This window comes from Dipodomys merriami, unplaced genomic scaffold (assembly GCF_024711535.1).
Source record: "Dipodomys merriami isolate MVZ:Mamm:240054 unplaced genomic scaffold, mDipMer1.0.p SCAF_62, whole genome shotgun sequence".
NCBI classification, from domain to species: Eukaryota; Metazoa; Chordata; class Mammalia; order Rodentia; family Heteromyidae; genus Dipodomys; species Dipodomys merriami.
Genome location: NW_027206202.1, coordinates 6,793,621 through 6,811,889, shown reverse-complemented (window position 1 = coordinate 6,811,889; position 18,269 = coordinate 6,793,621). Strand labels below are relative to the sequence as shown.

Genomic DNA, 18,269 nt, shown 5'->3' with positions numbered 1-18,269 from the left:
AGGGAAATTTTAACTGTTAATTTAAAATGTTATTATCGTATACCTTCCCTAAGGATGACATGGCTTTACAACCCAAAACAAAAAGCAAAACTGGTATAATTTTATACTAGAATTATGTTTATTTGGTATGAACAACACTTCTAATTTCTAATTCTTCCCATTTTTTTTTCTCTTAATCTTAAATGTGCTATCTCTTGTCTGAGAAGCTACAAATTCAAAAGCTTAAAGCATTGTGTGAGTGCAGGGGAGCCAATCAATCCTGAAGTGACTAAACAATGGAAAAACCTGACAGGCCTGGATATCTATAACGGATATGGACAAACAGAAACGGTACTTGACCTTCCTGAAAAGATAAGACTGGACAGTTGGGTTAGATAAGTAAAAATCAAAATGTCTATTATGTCTTAGAATGTTTGAAGGATAAGGGAGTAAGTGATGTGGTTAGGAATCAGATTTTCTTTTTTTAAAGTAAAATCTGTGAGAAACTAGTTAGTAGCTAAGATTACAGATATGAGCCATTGGTACCCAGCATCACAATATTTTCTTTTTGAGGGGTTGGATTTTGGAGTCTTTATTGGAGTGCTAGTGGTCTGTAGGTGGCTAATTACAAAGACCTGCAGCCTCAAACAAAGCTTAAGCCAAGCTTTTAAAAACAGCAGGCACATGTTGGGTTGAGACCAAGCCTCAGCAAGGCATACACATAAACACAGCCCAAAGAGCAGAGCTCCCTTGGGGATAAAATAGAGCTGTGGCTCAGAAGTGATAGAGCACTAGCCTTGAGCAAAAAGAGCTCAGGGACAGCACCCCTGAGTTCAAGTCCCACGATCCACAATATGAAATACCATTGAATTTGTGTCAAGAGCCAATAATCGGGGCTGTCACAAAGTGGAAAACTGGCTGAGCATCTTGTTTCCTTAAACACTCAATTCTTAAGGAGTTGGTAAGCAACTTTAAAGGGGATTTTCCAAGAGCTCTTAGGAATTCTATAGGCAATGAATGAAGTAAGAACAAAGTTGTTATTTTGTACCAGAGGGAGGGATAAGACAGAGAAAATAAGGAAAAGGTTGAAATTTTTTTATGGTGTATCTTTCTATAATGTTTCAATTTATAAACCCTGAGAATTATTACCTGGGCAAAAATTCCAAAAAATTAAAAGCAAAATATAATGAGCACAACAACTATCATAGGAATACAAGTACAAATGTTAATATTCTCATTGTTTTCATAATAATGGATAGTTTAGCAATTATGAATTTATTCTCTCAAAAATTTTATTATATACACTTGTAAGTTATTGTCAATCTCAATACTCCATGAAAAAAGAGAGACTTAATTTTGATTTTGGTTCATAGTAAGTTCTTAAAGCAAATATTTGTACAATGAATATATGATAATATATGATAATGTTATCTTATTTTTCTTCTTCATAACTAGGTGCTAATCTGTGGAAATTTTAAGGGAATGAAAATTAAGCCCGGCTCAATGGGAAAGGCTTCTCCTGCTTTTGATGTTAAGGTTGGTACACACACTTTCTAGTGTTATTCCCTATATTATAAGTGATGCTAATTTTTCTTATGTCTGTATTGTCTTAAAAGTTATTACCAAAATGTGATTAGCATTCAGTGGTGAAATTTCAGCAACATTTTATTCTTCTTTTACATTTTGGTAATGTGCACTCAATAATACTTTATGCAGTAAGAAAAGTAAATAATTTCTTTTACGAATTGAAGTATACTTAAAACATTTTTAAAGATTGTATTCTTTTTTTTTTTTTTTTTGTCGGTCGTGGGGCTTGAACTGTGGGCCTGGGCGCTGTCCCTCAGCTCTATCAGCTCAAGGTGAGCGCTCCACCACTTGAGCTACAGCGCCACTTCTGTTTTTCTGGTGGTTTAATGGAGATAGGAGTCTCACGGTCTCTCCTGCCCGGGCTGGCTTTGAACCGCGATCCTCAGATCTCAGCCTCCTGAGTAGCTAGGATTACAGGCGTGAGACACCAGTGCCCGGCTTAGATTGCATTCTTATATGGCAATAAAATATGTAAAGTTAAAAATTTAAGGTGTATCATTGAAGTAAAATCCCCTTTAAATAAATTGTTCTATTCTCTTGTAGATTATAGATGAAAATGGCAATGCTCTACCTCCTGGAAAAGAAGGCGATATTGGGCTTCAAGTTCTACCCAACCGACCACTTGGTCTTTTTACTCATTATGTAGTAAGATATTTATCTTTTAAAAAATCTCTAGTTTTCTATTTCTTAAAAGTGCTTGATGCTTGTCTTTCTCACAAAGCAAACCTAGGCTAGGGATTTGTCCCTTTCTTTTTTTTTATTGTGAAAATACTGTACAGTGGGGTTACAATTACATGGGCAAGATAATGAGTACATTTCTTATCAAGCATTGTAGCCTCCTCCTTTGTTTCCCCTTCCCATCCCTTCCCATCCTCCCCGCGCCCCCTTGTCCCTTTCTTTAGAGATTCATGGCCTTGAGTGTAGTAATCTTCCAGACTGAAAAAACACTCAATTGCTTTCTAAAGATCACACTGGTCTAGTATGTTAGAAAACCAAAAAGGTGAAAAGAGGAACCCCGAAAAAGAAGGCAATTACATTTATGTCTTCGGTGTCCTTTTTTTTTGGTCAGTTGTGGGGCTTGAACTTGGGGCCTGGAGCTAGCCTTGCTCAAGGCTAGTGCTCTACCACTTGAGCCACAGCACCACTTCGGGCTTTTTCCGTGTATGTGGTGCTGAGGAATCGAACCCAGGGCCTCATGCATGCGAGGTAAGTGCTTTACCACTGAACTACCTCCCCAGCCTCAAGTGTCCATTTTTTATTGCTCTGTTTCGGTTGTTGTGGTTTATTTGTCTCAAAGTTTTAACAACACATAGCCAGGGCTGACCTCAGTCTCACTGTCCTCATCTCAGCCTCCACGTTGTGGAGACGTAGATGTGTTCCTCTTAACTATCAAGCCTTACCCACCCTTCTCCCAGACAGCTGATTAGTGTTCTTTGCTCCTCTGGAGGAACTGGAGAAATAGACTTGGATTAACTGAATTCCTGTCACTAGAGGCTTCTGCTTCCTTAAAGTCTGTTGAACATATTTTTATCTCTAATAATGGTTTACAGATTAGAACTTTTTTTTTTTTTGGTCAGTCATGGGGCTTGAACTCTGGGCCTGGGTGCAGTCTCAGTGCTCTACCACTTAAGCCACAGTACCACTTCCAATTTTCTGGTGGTTAATTGGGGATAAGAGTCTCACAGACTTTCCTGCTCAGGCTGGCTTTGAACTACCATCCTCAGATCTCAGTCTCCTGCCTCTCTAGGATTATAGGCATGAGCCACTGGTACCTGGCAAAGCAAAGCTTTTATCACTATAGTAAAGGATCCAGGTCCAGGTTCTGCTTACTGGTTTATATAAAGTAACAATCCTTCTTTCCTTTTCCCTCTTATGCTAGGATTATAGTGTTAGCAAAATGAGCTCCCTTACCATAGCTTTGTACGTGCCTTCTCCTCTCCACAGCTTAGCATGCTGCCTACCTGGGCAACACTAGGCCCACTTAGTAAAGGCAGTAAATAATCAACCTCCCCTTTACCTTAGGATGGCACTTCTCTGGGGCAGCTACCACCACATAATAAGAACCCTTTAGAGTGACCTTCAGGTCTGGGCAGCTGCAGGGGCCCTTATCTACTATTTGGACAGCAGCCTTTAATCCTCGTTTGCCATGATGAAGTCCCTGGCCCTCATGTCCACACCAGGGTCTTGCCTCAGCCTCTAGACCCTCCTGAACTTCGTAGGTTATATAGGGCATCCCAGACAACAGCCAGCACTTCTTCTCACCTCTCACTTGTGAGAAGGGGTCTTGCTGGCCCCTTTCCTGGCAATAAATGTTTCTTTGTTCTCTGTACCTAGATATCTGCATGGTTTTCTGGCAAAGTCCAAATAATCTAACATATAGACCAGTTCTTTTGGTATAAAACAAAACAGAATCTTTTTTTTCTCTTTCAATTATTAGGTATTGTTGCTTTTTTTTGGGGGGGGGGTCCGGTCGTGGGGCCTGAACGCTGGGCCTGGGCACTGTCCCTCAGCTCTTCAGCTCAAGGCTAGCGCTCTACCACTTGAGCCACAGTGCCACTTCCAGCTTTTTTTTTTCTTTTTGCTTATGTGATGCTGAGGAATCGAACCCAGGGCCTCATGCATGCAAGGCAAGCGCTCTACCACTGAGCCACCTTCCCAGCCCCTGTTGCTTTCTTTTAACTGTGAATATTCACTTCTTTCTTTTCCTAATACTATGAGGTATTATTCAGCAATTCAATATTATTTAATTAGCCAACTGCTGGAGTTCTGCGTTCCTGCACCATTTATCTTGTGATCTAGCTAAGAAAATTCTCAACTAGTGTGCCTAGTCTTTTTTTTTTTTTTTTTGGTCAGTTGTGGGGCTTGAACTCTGGGTCTGAGCACTGTCCCTTGGTTCTTCAGCTCAAAGCTAGCACTCTACCACTTAAGCGCCACTTCCAGTTTTCTGGTAGTTAACTGGAGATAAGAGTCTCATGGATTTTCCTTCCCTGAGCTGGCTTTGAACCGAGATCCTCAGCTTCCTTAGTGGCTAGGATTACAGGCATGAGCCAACAGCATCTGGCCACACTTTACTTTTTTACCTTTCTTATATTGTACTAGCTCCCTGTTGGAATTTTATCCTTATTTCACACTCTGGCTCCTCTTCATTCTAAGGCTTCTTAAAAAAGTCCAATTCTTTTTCTTTGAATAGTTAAAGTTTTAACATATTAAAGCAGTCATATCCATGATAATGCTACCTGTTTTACAGGATAATCCTTCAAAGACAGCTTCAACTATACGAGGCAATTTCTATATAACTGGAGACAGAGGGTATATGGATGAAGATGGATATTTCTGGTTTGTTGCAAGATCAGATGATATCATATTATCCTCAGGGTAATTTTCTTTACTGCCTCTGTGAACTAATCAGTGGCATTACAGAATGAACCTAACTCAGCCTTATAAATTCCTGTTGACATATGCTTTCGCAGTTACCGAATTGGACCATATGAAGTAGAAAGTGTCTTGATGGAGCATCCTTCTGTTGCAGAGTCAGCTGTTGTCAGTAGCCCAGACCCTGTCAGAGGAGAGGTAAAATAACTGATTCATCTTAACCTTCTGTTTTATTGGCAATTTAATATATACTTTCAGTTAGGAATTTACAAGCGGGCCACTGGTGACTCACACCTATAATCCTACCTACTCAAGAGGCAGGGATCTGAGAATCATAGTTCAGAGCCAGCTTGGGCAGACAAATATGAGAGACTCCAATCTCCAATTAACCAGAAAAAAGCTAGAAAGTAGTATGACTCAAGTGGTAAAGTGTCAGTCATGAGCAAACAAGCTGAGCAAGAACATACTGAGACTGGAGTTCAAGCTCTGGTATTAGCACAAAAATAAATAAAAATAAAAATACACAAAAGAGGACTTTATTGAAACAGAATTACACAAATGTTTCATTCATTAAATATGCAAGTCAGATAAAAATCACTTACTAAATGACGTCAGATAGAAATATGTTCACCAGAAAGAAGGGCTATAGGATAAGGTAGAAAAAAAGCATGCTAGAAAAAAATTTAGGGCTGGGAAGGTGGCTCAGTGGTAGAGCATTTTCCTTGCATACCTGCCCTGGGTTCAATTCCTCAGCCCCACATAAACAAAAAAAAAAAGAAAAAGAAAAAGAAAGCCGGATGTGGCACTGTGGCTCAAATGGTAGAGTGCTAGCCTTGAGCTGAAGAGCTGAGGGACAGCGCCCAGGCCCAGAGTTCAGGCCCACGACTGGACCCAAAAAAAACCAAAAACAAAAAGATTTATGAGGGCTGGGATTGTGGCTTAGTGGTATAATGTTTGCCTTGCATGCATGAAGCCCTGGATTCAATTCCGCAGTACCATGTAAACAGAAAAGGCTGGAAGTGGTGTTGTTGTGCAAGCGGTAGAGTGATATCTTTGAGCAAAAGCAGCTCAGAGACAATGCCCAGGCCCTGAGTTCAAGCCCCAGAACTGGCAAAATAAATAAATAATGAAAAGATTTATAAGCATAAAGTAATGAGGTCTTTCCCCTATCAAGGCCACCATTTCTATTTTTTTAAATTTTGTCAGTTGTGGGGTTTGAACTCTGGGCCTGGACGCTGTCCCTCAGCTCTTCAGCTCAAGGTTAGCTCTCTACCACTGGAGCCACAGCATCACTTCTGGTTTTCGGGTGGTTTATTGGAGATAAGAGTCTCATGGACTTTCCTACCTAGGCTGGCTTTTAACTGTGATCCTCAGATTTCAGCCTCCTGAGTAGCTAGGATTACAGGCATGAACCACCAGCACCCAGTACCATTTCTATTCTTGCTCCTCAGGACCATGTAATTGAGCCAGAGGAATAGCAAAATAGCTAATGAAAAATTAACAGCCTCCTATAATGTATGCATGGGGCATGCATGGTGGTTCATGGCTGTAATCCTAGCTACTCAGAATATTGTGAGGTCTGATGTTCAAGGCCAGCCCAGAAGGTTCATGCTTGTAATTCCAGCTATGCTAGTGGCTACAGGAAGGATTTTGGATTCAGACTGGCAACAGGCAAAAACATATGAGACTAGAGTCTATCTGAAAAATAACTAAAACAAAAATGGCTGGGGACATGGTTCATAGTAAAGCAACTGCCTAGCAACCATGACAGAGCTAATTCAAATCCCAGTAGCACCTGTGGGGGGTAGAGGGAGAGAATTCATATTCTTAGTGAACTGATTACCTTCAACAAAAAAATGACAAATCAAGTGTGACTACTGTTTATGAAGACAATGCTGTGAATACAGTCCTAGACAAAACAGGTCAGAAAGCCGATTTCAGAGCTGGGCACTGGTAGCTCAGGCATATAATCCTAGCTACTCACTCAGAAGGCTGAGATCTGAGGAGAATCAGTTCAAAGCCAACCTGGGTAGAAAAATCCAAGATTCTTTTCTCCAATAAACCAGCAAAAAAGTCAAAAATGGATGCATGCCAGCCATAAGTGTAAAAAGCAAAGCAAGAACTCAAGGTCCTCTCCTATGCAGAAGCTAAATCTAAAACATACCTGGACACAAATTATATAGGACTCTAGGCATTCACACAGGGAGATCAGAGGATAGTTTTAGGAGAAGCACACAAAGATGCAATGCCTATGTGCAACTGATTACATAAAATATTTATCACTGGGTGTTGGTGGTTCATGCCTGTAATCCTAGCTACTCAGGAGGCTAAGATCTGAGGATCACAGTTCAAAGCCAGAGCCTGGACAGGAAAGCCCATGAGACTCTGATCTAATTAATCACAGAAAAAGTTGAAGTACTATGGCTCAATTGTTAGCCTTGAGCAAAAAGCAGCTCAGGACAGTGCCCAAGCCCCAAGTTCAAGCCCCAGGACTGGAAAATAAAATAAAATAAAAATGAACTCCACGAAATGGAAACAAGTTTTTTTCTATACTGCTGTTCCTTCCTTTTTGTATTGTTTATCTGTCTTTGGGAAGGTAAGGCAGGGCACAGAAATGGAGGGACAAAAGGTAAACAAATGCAGCTGTAGTAATCACTAGACATTATGTTGAAAATGAACTATACAACTTTTGAGTGAGGATGAGAGGGAAAAACTGGGAGAAAGCGAGGGAAGGGGTGACATTTTGCAAAAAGAACTGTACTCTTTACCTGACTTATGTAACTGTAACCCCCCTGCACACCACCTTTATAACAATAAAAAGGCTGGTAATATGGCTTAATGGTAGAGTGCTTGCCTAGCATACATGAAGCTCTAGGTTCAATTCCTCAGTACCACATAACAGAAAAAGCTGGAAGTTGCACCGTGGCTCAAGTGCTACAGTGCTAACCTGTAGCAAAAGAAATCAGGGACAGAGCCCAGGCCCTGAGTTCAAGCCCTAGGACTGACATGTGTTTGTGCAAACATGCAACAACTCTCTCCCTCTACATACCAGATTTTATCTGGGTACTGGTGATTCAGGCATGTATAATCCTAGCTAGTCAAGAGGTTGAGATCCAGAGGGCTACAGTTCAAGGCCAGCCTGGGTAAAATAGTCAGAGACTCGATCTCCAAAACAATCAACAAAAAGCTGGGATAGAGGGGTGGCTCAAGTGGTGGTAGAGTGCCAGCTATGAACAAGCAAGTCAAGTGAGTGTAAGGCTTAGTACAAACCCCAGTACCAGCAAAGACAAAATTAAAAACAGATTTCAAAATGATGCATGGATCCAAGTACTTGAATAAACAAAGCAAGGGGTCCATATCAATTTTCTGACTAAAGTGCACAGGACTGGGATTCAACCTTGGTTCAGGTAGAAAAAACAGGCAAGGTATACTAAAACATAAAAAAACCACAACTCATATCTGATATTTCAAATATTTATTTTAGGTAGTAAAGGCTTTTGTTGTTCTGAATCCTGATTACAAGTCACAAGACCAAGAACAGCTAAAAGTAGAGATCCAGGAGCATGTAAAAAAGACCACAGCACCTTACAAATATCCCAGAAAGGTAGGTATCCTAATGAGGATTAACATTTATTTAGTGTTTTGGAAAATTTTCAGCTACTTATTTTAATTAAATATACTACACAAAATGTCTCAAATAGAGAACGATAGATGGATATATCAGAATTTTTTAGGTTAAAGTGAAGCTCCTCAATTAATTTGCTTGGTCATTTGGCTCACTGGAATTACAGTAATTACTAAACATAAAGAAAAATCTCAACAATACCTCTCACCAATGGGTGCCCTATATTACTTAGTATATTATCAGCCTTATCAAAGTTGCAAATTTCTAGACTAATTTTCATCCCCTTGAATAACAACAGATAGAATTTATTGAAGAGCTGCCAAAGACTATCAGTGGGAAGATAAAAAGAAGTGAACTGAGGAACAAAGAATGGAATACAACGTGAATTCATCAGTAATCAAAGATTCTATAACATCTGTAGAAACCACAAGATTATGAAGAGGTCATAGAAATGTTGTTTGTATACTTCTAAACTGTGTATTCTAAAATTATTTTGACACCAGAGGCTGCATTTGTAAATCAGCATCCACTAAATCCTTTTGCATTAGTGTCAATGTTCCTGTAGTTTGGTGACAAAAAAAAGATCACAGAGGAATTGTGTGTGTGTGTGTGTGTGTGTGTGTGTTGTATTAGGGCTTAAATTAAAAGCTTTATGCTTACTGGACAGGCACTCTCTCACTTGAGCCATACTCTATCCCTTTTTGCTCTGACAATTTAAGACAGGGTCTCCATTTTTGCCTGGACTGATCTGGACCACAACATTGCTATTTGTCCTTCCCACTCTCATTGGGATGGCTGGCACATCCACTATATCTAGCTTTTCTGTTGGGATGGGGTGTAAACAGTTGTGTTTGGGCTGACTTGGAACCATCCTCCTGATTGCAGAACCCCATCGGGTGCACCCCCCGCCCCTCCACACACACATATACACCTGTGCCAAGCTATTGGTTAAGATTGAGATCTTGAACTTTTTGTCCAGTCTGGCCTCAATCTACAAGCTTCCCCATCTCCACCTTCCAATGAGCCATCAGCAGCCAGCCTAGAATTGTAAAATCTGGAACACAGACACCGTTTCCAAATCAAATCTCTGATCCATTTGTTTTTTTAGACCTTAATTGTTCAAGTGTGTTGATAAACAGATTAATCTTTAAGCCTTGAAATAAAACTTAATACAAGTTTCTTTTTTTTTTTTTTTTGGGTCCGGTCGTGGGGCCTGAACTCTGGACCTGGGCACTGTCCCTCAGCTCTTCAGCTCAAGGCTAGCGCACTACCACTTGAGCCACAGCGCCACCTCCAGCTTTTTTCTTTTTGCTTATGTGGTGCTGAGGAATCGAACCCAGGGCCTCAAGCATGCAAAGCAAGCGCTCTACCACTGAGCCACCTTCCCAGCCCTTAATACAAGTTTCTAGAAAAATAAACAATTTCATAAGCTTATAATTCTCAGTGTATTCCTGAAAATAGGGATTTTTATTCATCAAATTTTCATTCAAAAAATTTAAAATGTTTCAAGGTTAACTAGAAAAGGTATCATGTACTACTATTGCTTAATTACACTTAACCTAATAAATACAGTTTACAGAAATATTTATTTGTAGTTCTTTAAAACAAGTATAATAAAATATAAATAAAATTATACAAGGTATTAGGATACTCATGTTTTGGAATTTAAGGAACAATTAGGAATCACACACATATAAACAGAAGACAATTGGTAAATAATTTGGTGAAGGGAAAAGTTCTGACAATTATTTTCTCTTTTTAGTTAGTATGTGTGTATAGAGCTCAGATATGCTATCTTATAACCCTATACTTTTTATCTTTCCTATGCGAAAAGTCAAATAGAATTTATATGAAAAGTAAAAATATACTCAGATGTAAAGAAATTTTGTCAATTTCTCATTGAAGGCCTGAGTTTCAAAGAATTTTTAGTAGAAAAACTTAAATTTCTGTCATGTGTACGTCTTGTTTCTGGAGAATGAAAAGTGAGTTCCCCTGTGGAATGAGCTAGAACAATGCTGTTGGCTCTTTCCTTTTGAAGTGCTTGTTCCCATTTAAAATAACCACAACACTTTCTGTTTTCTTGGTGTTTTCCAATAGGGCAACAATAGAAGACTTTTCCATGGTTTGGTCCATTATTAGAAACAACAAGTCTCTTAGATCTTCGGCCACACTTGCATAAGGGAGGTGTCATTTTTGTACTCTTCCAAGGCTCTTTTACATTAACTGTAGATGTTAATATAGAGGGGAGAATGTTCCAGGAAGGACTCCTTATGGGGGAGCTATCAGATGACATAGATTTTTCTTCATGAATAGTGAAAGTCTGTTTTTTTGCTGGTGGGAAAGCTGGGGAACTAGATGAGTTCCTTTTAGTACTATCTAAAACAAGAGCATGTTTTCTCAAAACCATCGGGTTCGATACACTGGCATTAACATTGAAGGCACATGATTTGTGTTCAGGTAATTTAAAGGCAGAAACATCTGAATCTAAATGTTTGGATTCTTTTACGTTATAAATGGTAGTGTGAAGGCTCTTATACACAACAGACTTAGAGGTCTCAATTTTTTCAGGAGGTTCTTTACTGTCTCTGAAGTTTTCATGACTTAACATTTCTGATTCATTTAAATCCACCAGTCTTTCTCCAGAATTAAATAAAATGTCTAAGTTTGTATCATCAATAGGAGGCGTACAATCTTTATTTTGCTCAGGCTGAGATGCTGGCAGTAAAACTGCATCTTCCCAATCAACCAACATAGGTAAACAGTCAAGAGCAGAACTCATTTCCTTATCAGAAACATGATTAACAACCGATGGAATGGTAGTGGCAACACGTATCAATTCAGGTCCCAATGTGGAAGAGTTAGAGTTGGCATTAAATGCAAAATGGACACTTTTTCTTTGCTTCTGTATGTAGAGAGGTGAATTCAAGGTAGGAGCTAGTAATTGTCCCAGAGAAGTAGAGGGTTTAGTATCACAAAGAAGTAAGCAACTTTTGGCATTTTGAAGACCTGCTTTTATATCACTCTTTACTTGTAATTGATCCTTCTGTGCCTTTATATGGGAATTCACACAAACTGAGCTTATTTGAACTTTTTCATGGACATTTGTTGTGTTTTTAGGATTCTTTTCATATATGCTAGGACCATGGGTGCTAATGTTGTAAGTAGATGTTTCTTCAACTTGATTTATATTGACATTTCTGGCCGAAATGTTGGAATTCTTCTTAGTAGGAACCTATGATTCCATAGACAAATCCAACAACTTTAGAAATTGTGCATTTATAATTTCTTCAGTAGACATTGTATGACAAAAAGAAAAACGTCATTGGTTACAAATGATTATACACATGAAGTCCAGTTTCAATGAACTTATGACTACTATGGAGTTTGAGATGAGAGAATAAAGTGATGAGACACCACTAACCTTATGGATGGTCCTTGTAATTTTCATTAGACAGCCATCCCTGATCATTTTCCAAGCAAGAAGAGCAGTATTCCGGGAATCATCTAACCCTAGGGAAATTGATATTAAACACTGAATTTAGTAGTGCTACGTGTAAAAAATAAAGAACAAACAAAAAAACAAAAAAACTAAAGAAAAATATTACTTTTTAAATAGAAGTTGAAGCATATTGTTAGCTTTATGTCCCCTAACTAATTTCAATCATAATAAATTGGTCTGTGGAAAGCAGTGGCAGCATTCCCAATGTAAGATAAAATCTTTCATCTTTCTCATCTTTAGAGAAGGGCGTGAAAATTTGTTATGCAGTATCCAAAAAAGTAAGCTGAATTCTGTATGACCATAATTTTTCAGTAGTTATGTTCAGGTTTTTTTTAGTAGTCTTGTTTAATTTCCATTTGATTTGATTTTCACTTATTTCAGCAATTAGAAAGCCCACTAGATGGCAGTTTTTATCTTAAATAGCTCATAAATAGGAAATCTAAAAATCAGAAACAGGTTTTTGTTGTTGTTGTTGTTTGTTTTTTGTGGTAGTTCAATGGAAAGAGGCTCAAAGACTTTCCTGCCTGGGCTAGCTTCGAGCTGTAATCCTCAGATCTCATACTCCTGAATAGCTGGGATTACAGGTATGAGCTACCAATGCCTGCTAGTAGGGTTTTTTTTTTTTTTTGGCTGAAAGATATCCTTTATTAATGGCATTCCCCCAAAATAAGATTCATATAAAAATTTTCACAAGCCAAATAAGTTATATAATAAAATAATTCATAATAAAATGAAATTTTGTATTTTCATACTCAAAATCTGACTTAGAGAATTGAAACCTCTTTGTACAACTACTTATTAAAAAAAAAAAAAAGCTTATTACAGGACTGGAAATGTAGCTTAGTGATACAGTTCTGAGATCTGAGAACTGCGGCTCAAAGCCAGCCTGGGCAAGAAAGTCCATGAGAGACTCTTATCTCTAATTAACCACCAGAAAACCGGAAGTGGCACTGTGGCTCAAGTGGCAGAGCGCTAGCCTTGAGCTGAAGAACTCAAGGACAGCACTCAGGCCCAGTTCAAGCCCCACAACCACCCCCCCCCAAAAAAAGTTTATACAAACCAGAATGTTCCCTTCCTGAGAATTCTATTCCCACTTCTTGCAAGGCACCACTTAGTCCTTTTGGTTTTCTCCTGTAGAAAAGCTAATGAAATAGAAGAAGACATACCTAAAAATAGAATTACTATTTAGAAGGGTATGTATTAACCAATTATTTCTCATGACTCTTACTTCTATTTGAAATGGGCTGATTTTGTGTGTTATCTTTAAATATTTTTAAGACATATATTTACATGAACACTCCAAAAGAAAATATCTCATTTGAAGAAACCCATACATATGCATAGAATAAAATGCAATCATTTTCAATAAAAGGAAAGCGAACTTATCCCAATTTTTCACTCTTACCTTGTAAGTTGCTCTGAGATCAATCCAATAATTTAAAAACAAAGGTTTTAAAAGTTGCTTTCTTTTACACTCATACTCTAGGCAAACTCCCAAGTCCCAGTCTGTATTAAACATTAAAATGGAACAAAGTCAATGATGTCAACATTTTTCATTAACAAACTATGAACGATGATATAAAATAGAACAGCAGTTTATTATAAAGTAACACTGGTACTAAGTTTTAAGAACTTACTTCCATCTCCCTCTCTTCCTTCTTCCCTACCTGTCATTCTTTTCTTTCCTTCCTTCCTTCTTTCTTCCTTCTTTCTTCCTTCTTCCTTCCTTCTTTCCTTCCTTCCTTCTTTCCTTCCTTCCTTCCTTCCTTCCTTTCTTCTTTCCTTCCTTCCTTTCTTTTCTTGGTGGTACTAGGGTTTGAACTCAGAGTCTTGTTACTGACTAGGTAGATGCTGTACCACTTGAGCTACACTCCCAATCCAAGAAGGTATTTCTTGAACCTTCAGCAAAATCCTACTTAAATTAATAAATTATAAAGCCTATATTTTTCTATATTCTAGAAAAATACTGTATTACGAAAATCAAACTTTTTTGGAAACTTAAAGCCAAATATGACTATCAGTCTGTACTACCAAGGGTAAAACACTATTATCCATGAATAATGTCAATCCTTTATCATAGTTATACAAAAGACCTACTTTAAATGGTTTACTTTTTTTTTCCTTGATGTCTATATTAGAAAGCGGTCAAAGCATAAAAGATTTGGTGATCATGCCTGAAATCTCAACATTCTTCTCTTTCTCCTCCCCTCCTCTTTTCTTCTGTTTCTCTTAATAAAGTCAGGATGTCACTATTTTGTACAAGCTGAATTCAAATTTTTCTACTCGAGCTATCCTTGTGCCTCAGCATCCTATATAGTGGGGATTGCAGGCACATCCTGTCACCTTTTCCAGGTAGAAATATTTCTATAGACTTAAATTTTCAGGTATCCCCAAATCAGGATTTTAGAAACAGGCACTTGAATTTCTTTTCCTAACCCAAGAGGTTAACTAGTATAATTTTATGATAAACAAATATTAAAAGTAAAAATAAGGAATTATATAGTGGGGATGGATACCAGTGTGAGGTGGCAGAAGGATGAACAAGGAAGGGTGAACAGTAAAAGATTTAATACGGTTAAAGTACTTTATAAGCTTCTATGAAAGTAGAAGAATAAGACTTATTAAAGTTGTTTGAAGAAGGGAGAGGAAAAATAAAGGAGAATGATAGAGGGGGGCCAATTTGATTAGCATATATTGCATGCATGTGTAGAAATATAACAACGAAGTTCCCATTTACCACCAAAATAGGCTAATAGAATAAATCAATCATTAAACAAATGAATTACACAGTGGTACTATGCTACCCTTTTGTGATTTGCAAGTACAACTCATATTTTTACCTGACCAAGTAACAAATGCACATAATTTTACTTCAGAAGCAGAAGGTTCAGAAACTCCAGTCGCAAATGTAATTTTCTTCTGTTGTTGAATCGTATTGATCCACTTACAGAATTGAGATAAACAAATTTTCAGAGGCGCTCCATCATCAACTTGAGCCTGATTAGAGATCCATAAAATCTGAACTCAACAATCAAATTCCATGATATCAAGCATGTACAATTATATAATAAAGTTCTAATGGAGAGTGAACATCTAGTGAAAAGATTAGTTAAAAAGAGAGAAATCCTGTAATTAGAATTACAGTAAGGAAAATTAGGCTGATAAGTTGTTACATTTTTACTGACACACACAAAAAAGGACAAATTTGAGTCATTTAATTTCCATAGAGTAAATCTGATTTCCTCTGTCTCTTATGGTATGAGGGATCAACTCTAGAGCATCATATAAACTAGGGAAGCATCTTAATACTGACCTATATACCCCTTGTACTCCTCTTCATGTTCATAAGAATATCCTCTTAATAATAATAGCTTTCTTTTTCCTTTTTGAAACCAAATTCTGAATTTAAAAACTTGCAGCATACCTGCTTTATGCCTGTCAATTCCATGCAAAATTCAGAAAGAACTGGATGTTCTTGGGGCTGAACATAAGCATGAAATTCGGATTCAATCCTTCCAGTTGATGTGTTTAGCAAGACTGCTGGAAATTCAACTAAATGAAAGAACAACAACACAAATATGCAATGTGTAGCTTGGTCTCAATGACTCTTGTCTGTATTCCTAGCTACTTAGAAGGCTGAGATCTGAAGATTGGGGTTGGAAGCCAGCTTAGACAGAAAGTCCATGAGACTTTTATCTCCAATTAACTGGCAAAAAGCTCAAGGTAGAGCTGTGACTCAAGTGGTAGAGTGTTAGCCTTGGGTAAAAAAAACAAAAAGGCCCAAGGACAGCACCCAGACTGAGGACTGGCACACAAAGTAATGAATTAAAAAAATATATATGTATATAATGTACAAATTAATACTGTAACCATACTAGTAGTTAAATGTACTACTCTCCTAGTAGCATTGCTATAAACTGTTTTAAAAACAGAATGATCCAAGCAAGGTGGTAAAGTTATAATTAAGCCATGCCAAAGAAAAAAATATCAAAATACTTAAGCAAGTGTACCTTTATTTATATTTCTACACTTAAATATGAAGAGCATATGGATGCTGAAATGTACTCCATTTTTCTGAAGATTTTTTGTTTCTATGCAATTAAGGTTATATATATGTAACAAAATATAAATATGTATTATATAAATATATATATATATATATAATACGCTGGGAATGTGGTTTAGTGGTGGAGTACTTGCCTAGCATGCAAAAAGCCCTGGGTTCAATTCTTCAGCACCACATAAACAGAAAAAGCTAGAAGTGGTACTTTGGCTCAAGTGGTAGAGTGCTAGCCTTGAGCAAAAGAAGCTCAGGGACAGTGCCCAGGCCCTGAGTTCAAGCCCCAGGACTGACCAAAATAAATAAGTAAATAAATAACAAAAATTATTAAAATATATAAGATAAATATATACAATATAATATATAAATATGTAAATATATATGAAATCTTAAAACAATTAAGATATAACAGGATTTTTTTTTTTGTCAGTCATGGGGCTTGAACTCTGGGCCTGGGCGCTGTCCCTCAGCTCTTCAGCTCAAGGCGAGCGCTCTACCACGTGAGCTACAGCGCCACTTCCGGTTTTCTGGTGGTTTATTGGAGATAGGAGTCTCACAGTCTCTCCTGCCCGGGCTGGCTTTGAACCGCGATCCTCAGATCTCAGCCTCCTGAGTAGCTAGGATTACAGGCGTGAGCCACCAGCGCCCGGCAGGATTTTGTTTTTTTAATTGACAGGTTTTATATTAAACTAACATTTATAGACATCTTATTTTCTTAAACTGTTGGCTGATTTACATCTATAAACTTATAAACAATTCATATGAGAGCTAATTTTTTGTCACTGGCAGTCCAGACTTACTTATTTCCTGGCTATTATGGTGCTTCCCATCATTCCAGCATGTAGACTCAAAATCAATGACAATTAAGTAGTCATACAACTGCTCTGCAAAAGATCAGCATTTCTTATGATTTATCAGTGTTGAAAGTGCACAGCTACAACATGAAAAGACACAATGTACACATTACTTACTGGATTTGCTTCTTCCTAGATTCCCATTTGCTGGTGCAATTGATTTTCTCCTAATCAATCCAAGCTGCCTAAAAGTGCAAAACCATCCAATATAATCAGTGACTTCATTCACCTTCCTGTTTGAATAAGTTACCAAATAATAGTCTTAGACTATTAGTCATTAACATACTACAACTCAAGGGAAATAAAATTGGATAAAATTAGGAGGAAAGGACCTGGGTTCTTGGACTAATTGCAATCACTTTTTAATTTTAGTACATATTTTCCCTATCATGATCCTTAAAGTACCCCTAGACAAATTTTGCCTGCCCTTCTTATTTTTTACAGCAATCCCAAGGAACTTGAGCTACTGTAAAGATGCAGTAAAAAGCTGATTTTTCTAGCATTTTTCAAGTCCTTGCTATGTATATAACAGTTCTGAGGCCAGAATAACGCAAAACTTTTTTTTTTAATCTTCTAGGACACTTAAAAAATCTGAGTAAAGAAACAAGACGTTCAAAAACCCTCTGCAAGGTAATCTATGATAAAACACTCCCAAGGCAATATGCTAGGTAGAGTCCATTATGCATGAGACGGGTCACTAGGAGGTGACTCGAATAGCTGGACGAGTGCACCGGCCTGAGACTATACAGCGCGCTGTAACATCCAAGGCCTAAAATAGGTGGACACAGGTTCGAGGCCAGGCAGGGGAGAAGCCATCGTGGAGGGGCGGCCTGGGGCTCGAGACCAAGTACCAGTCAAGGGCCTTTCAGCTGAGGATGCTTACCCATCCCTGCCGCGGGCCTTAGAACCCGGCCAAGGGCGACCCTTTCTTTCCCCGTGCCAGGAGCCCCGCTAGCGTACCCGGCCAGCCGTTTGGTCGCCATCCCTGACGCGCCACCTCCTTTTAAATCCAGCTTCCGGGACTCCTCCGGGGGCACTTCCGGTCCTTTCAAATACTGGCGGCGCTGAGGGGCGGCGGCGAGCTGACACTCCCGCCCGGAAGTCGTCCGTGGCACTCCCGGAAGTCGCCTGAGCACTTCCGGTCAGCTCAAATAGCGGCGCGGCTGACGGGGCGGCGTTGGTCTGCCCCTTCCTTCCCGCGCTGCTGCTGCTTTTCTTCTACACTTTCGGGGTGTCGGCGGCGGGGGAGCGTGGTGTCGGGCGAGGCCGCCGCTCGGAAGTGTCGCTTTTCCT

At 38.6% G+C, this 18,269-nt stretch overlaps 2 protein-coding genes across 3 annotated transcripts in view; one reads left to right on the top strand and one right to left on the bottom strand.

Moving 5' to 3' along the window:
* Positions 1 to 10,145, top strand: part of Acsm3 (acyl-CoA synthetase medium chain family member 3) — a 31,992-nt gene extending 21,847 nt beyond the window's left edge. Inside the window, 7 exon segments of the mRNA XM_070004385.1 lie at positions 207 to 330; positions 1,435 to 1,515; positions 2,110 to 2,211; positions 4,814 to 4,941; positions 5,037 to 5,136; positions 8,423 to 8,542; positions 8,862 to 10,145. Of these exon segments, the coding sequence (XP_069860486.1) occupies positions 207 to 330; positions 1,435 to 1,515; positions 2,110 to 2,211; positions 4,814 to 4,941; positions 5,037 to 5,136; positions 8,423 to 8,542; positions 8,862 to 8,948 (742 nt within the window). The 3' untranslated portion in view covers positions 8,949 to 10,145.
* Eri2 (ERI1 exoribonuclease family member 2) lies at positions 9,740 to 18,175 on the bottom strand. 2 transcript variants are annotated; one of them, XM_070004383.1, is made up of 9 exons: positions 17,937 to 18,175; positions 17,094 to 17,161; positions 16,923 to 17,006; positions 15,487 to 15,614; positions 14,903 to 15,059; positions 13,468 to 13,568; positions 13,123 to 13,204; positions 11,985 to 12,073; positions 9,740 to 11,795 (listed from the first exon to the last, which is right to left on the bottom strand). In XM_070004383.1, the coding sequence occupies exons 1-9, from the start codon at positions 17,957 to 17,959 to the stop codon at positions 10,452 to 10,454; spliced, it is 2,076 nt and encodes a 691-aa protein (XP_069860484.1). In that variant the 5' UTR covers positions 17,960 to 18,175; the 3' UTR covers positions 9,740 to 10,451. The 2 variants fall into 2 exon arrangements, with proteins under 2 accessions (XP_069860484.1, XP_069860485.1); XM_070004384.1 differs by having other exon boundaries at positions 17,860 to 18,172.
* Positions 18,176 to 18,269: the final 94 nt, after the last annotated feature.

Coding starts and splice junctions, on each gene's coding strand:
- Eri2 (XM_070004383.1), bottom strand. CDS start 17,959: ATGGCGACCAAACGGCTGGCCGG. Junction 13,569..14,902: donor TGCATTTGTTACTTGGTCAG/GTAAAAATATGA, acceptor TGTTTAATACAG/ACTGGGACTTGGGAGTTTGC. Junction 11,796..11,984: donor TTACAAGGACCATCCATAAG/GTTAGTGGTGTC, acceptor ATGGAATCATAG/GTTCCTACTAAGAAGAATTC.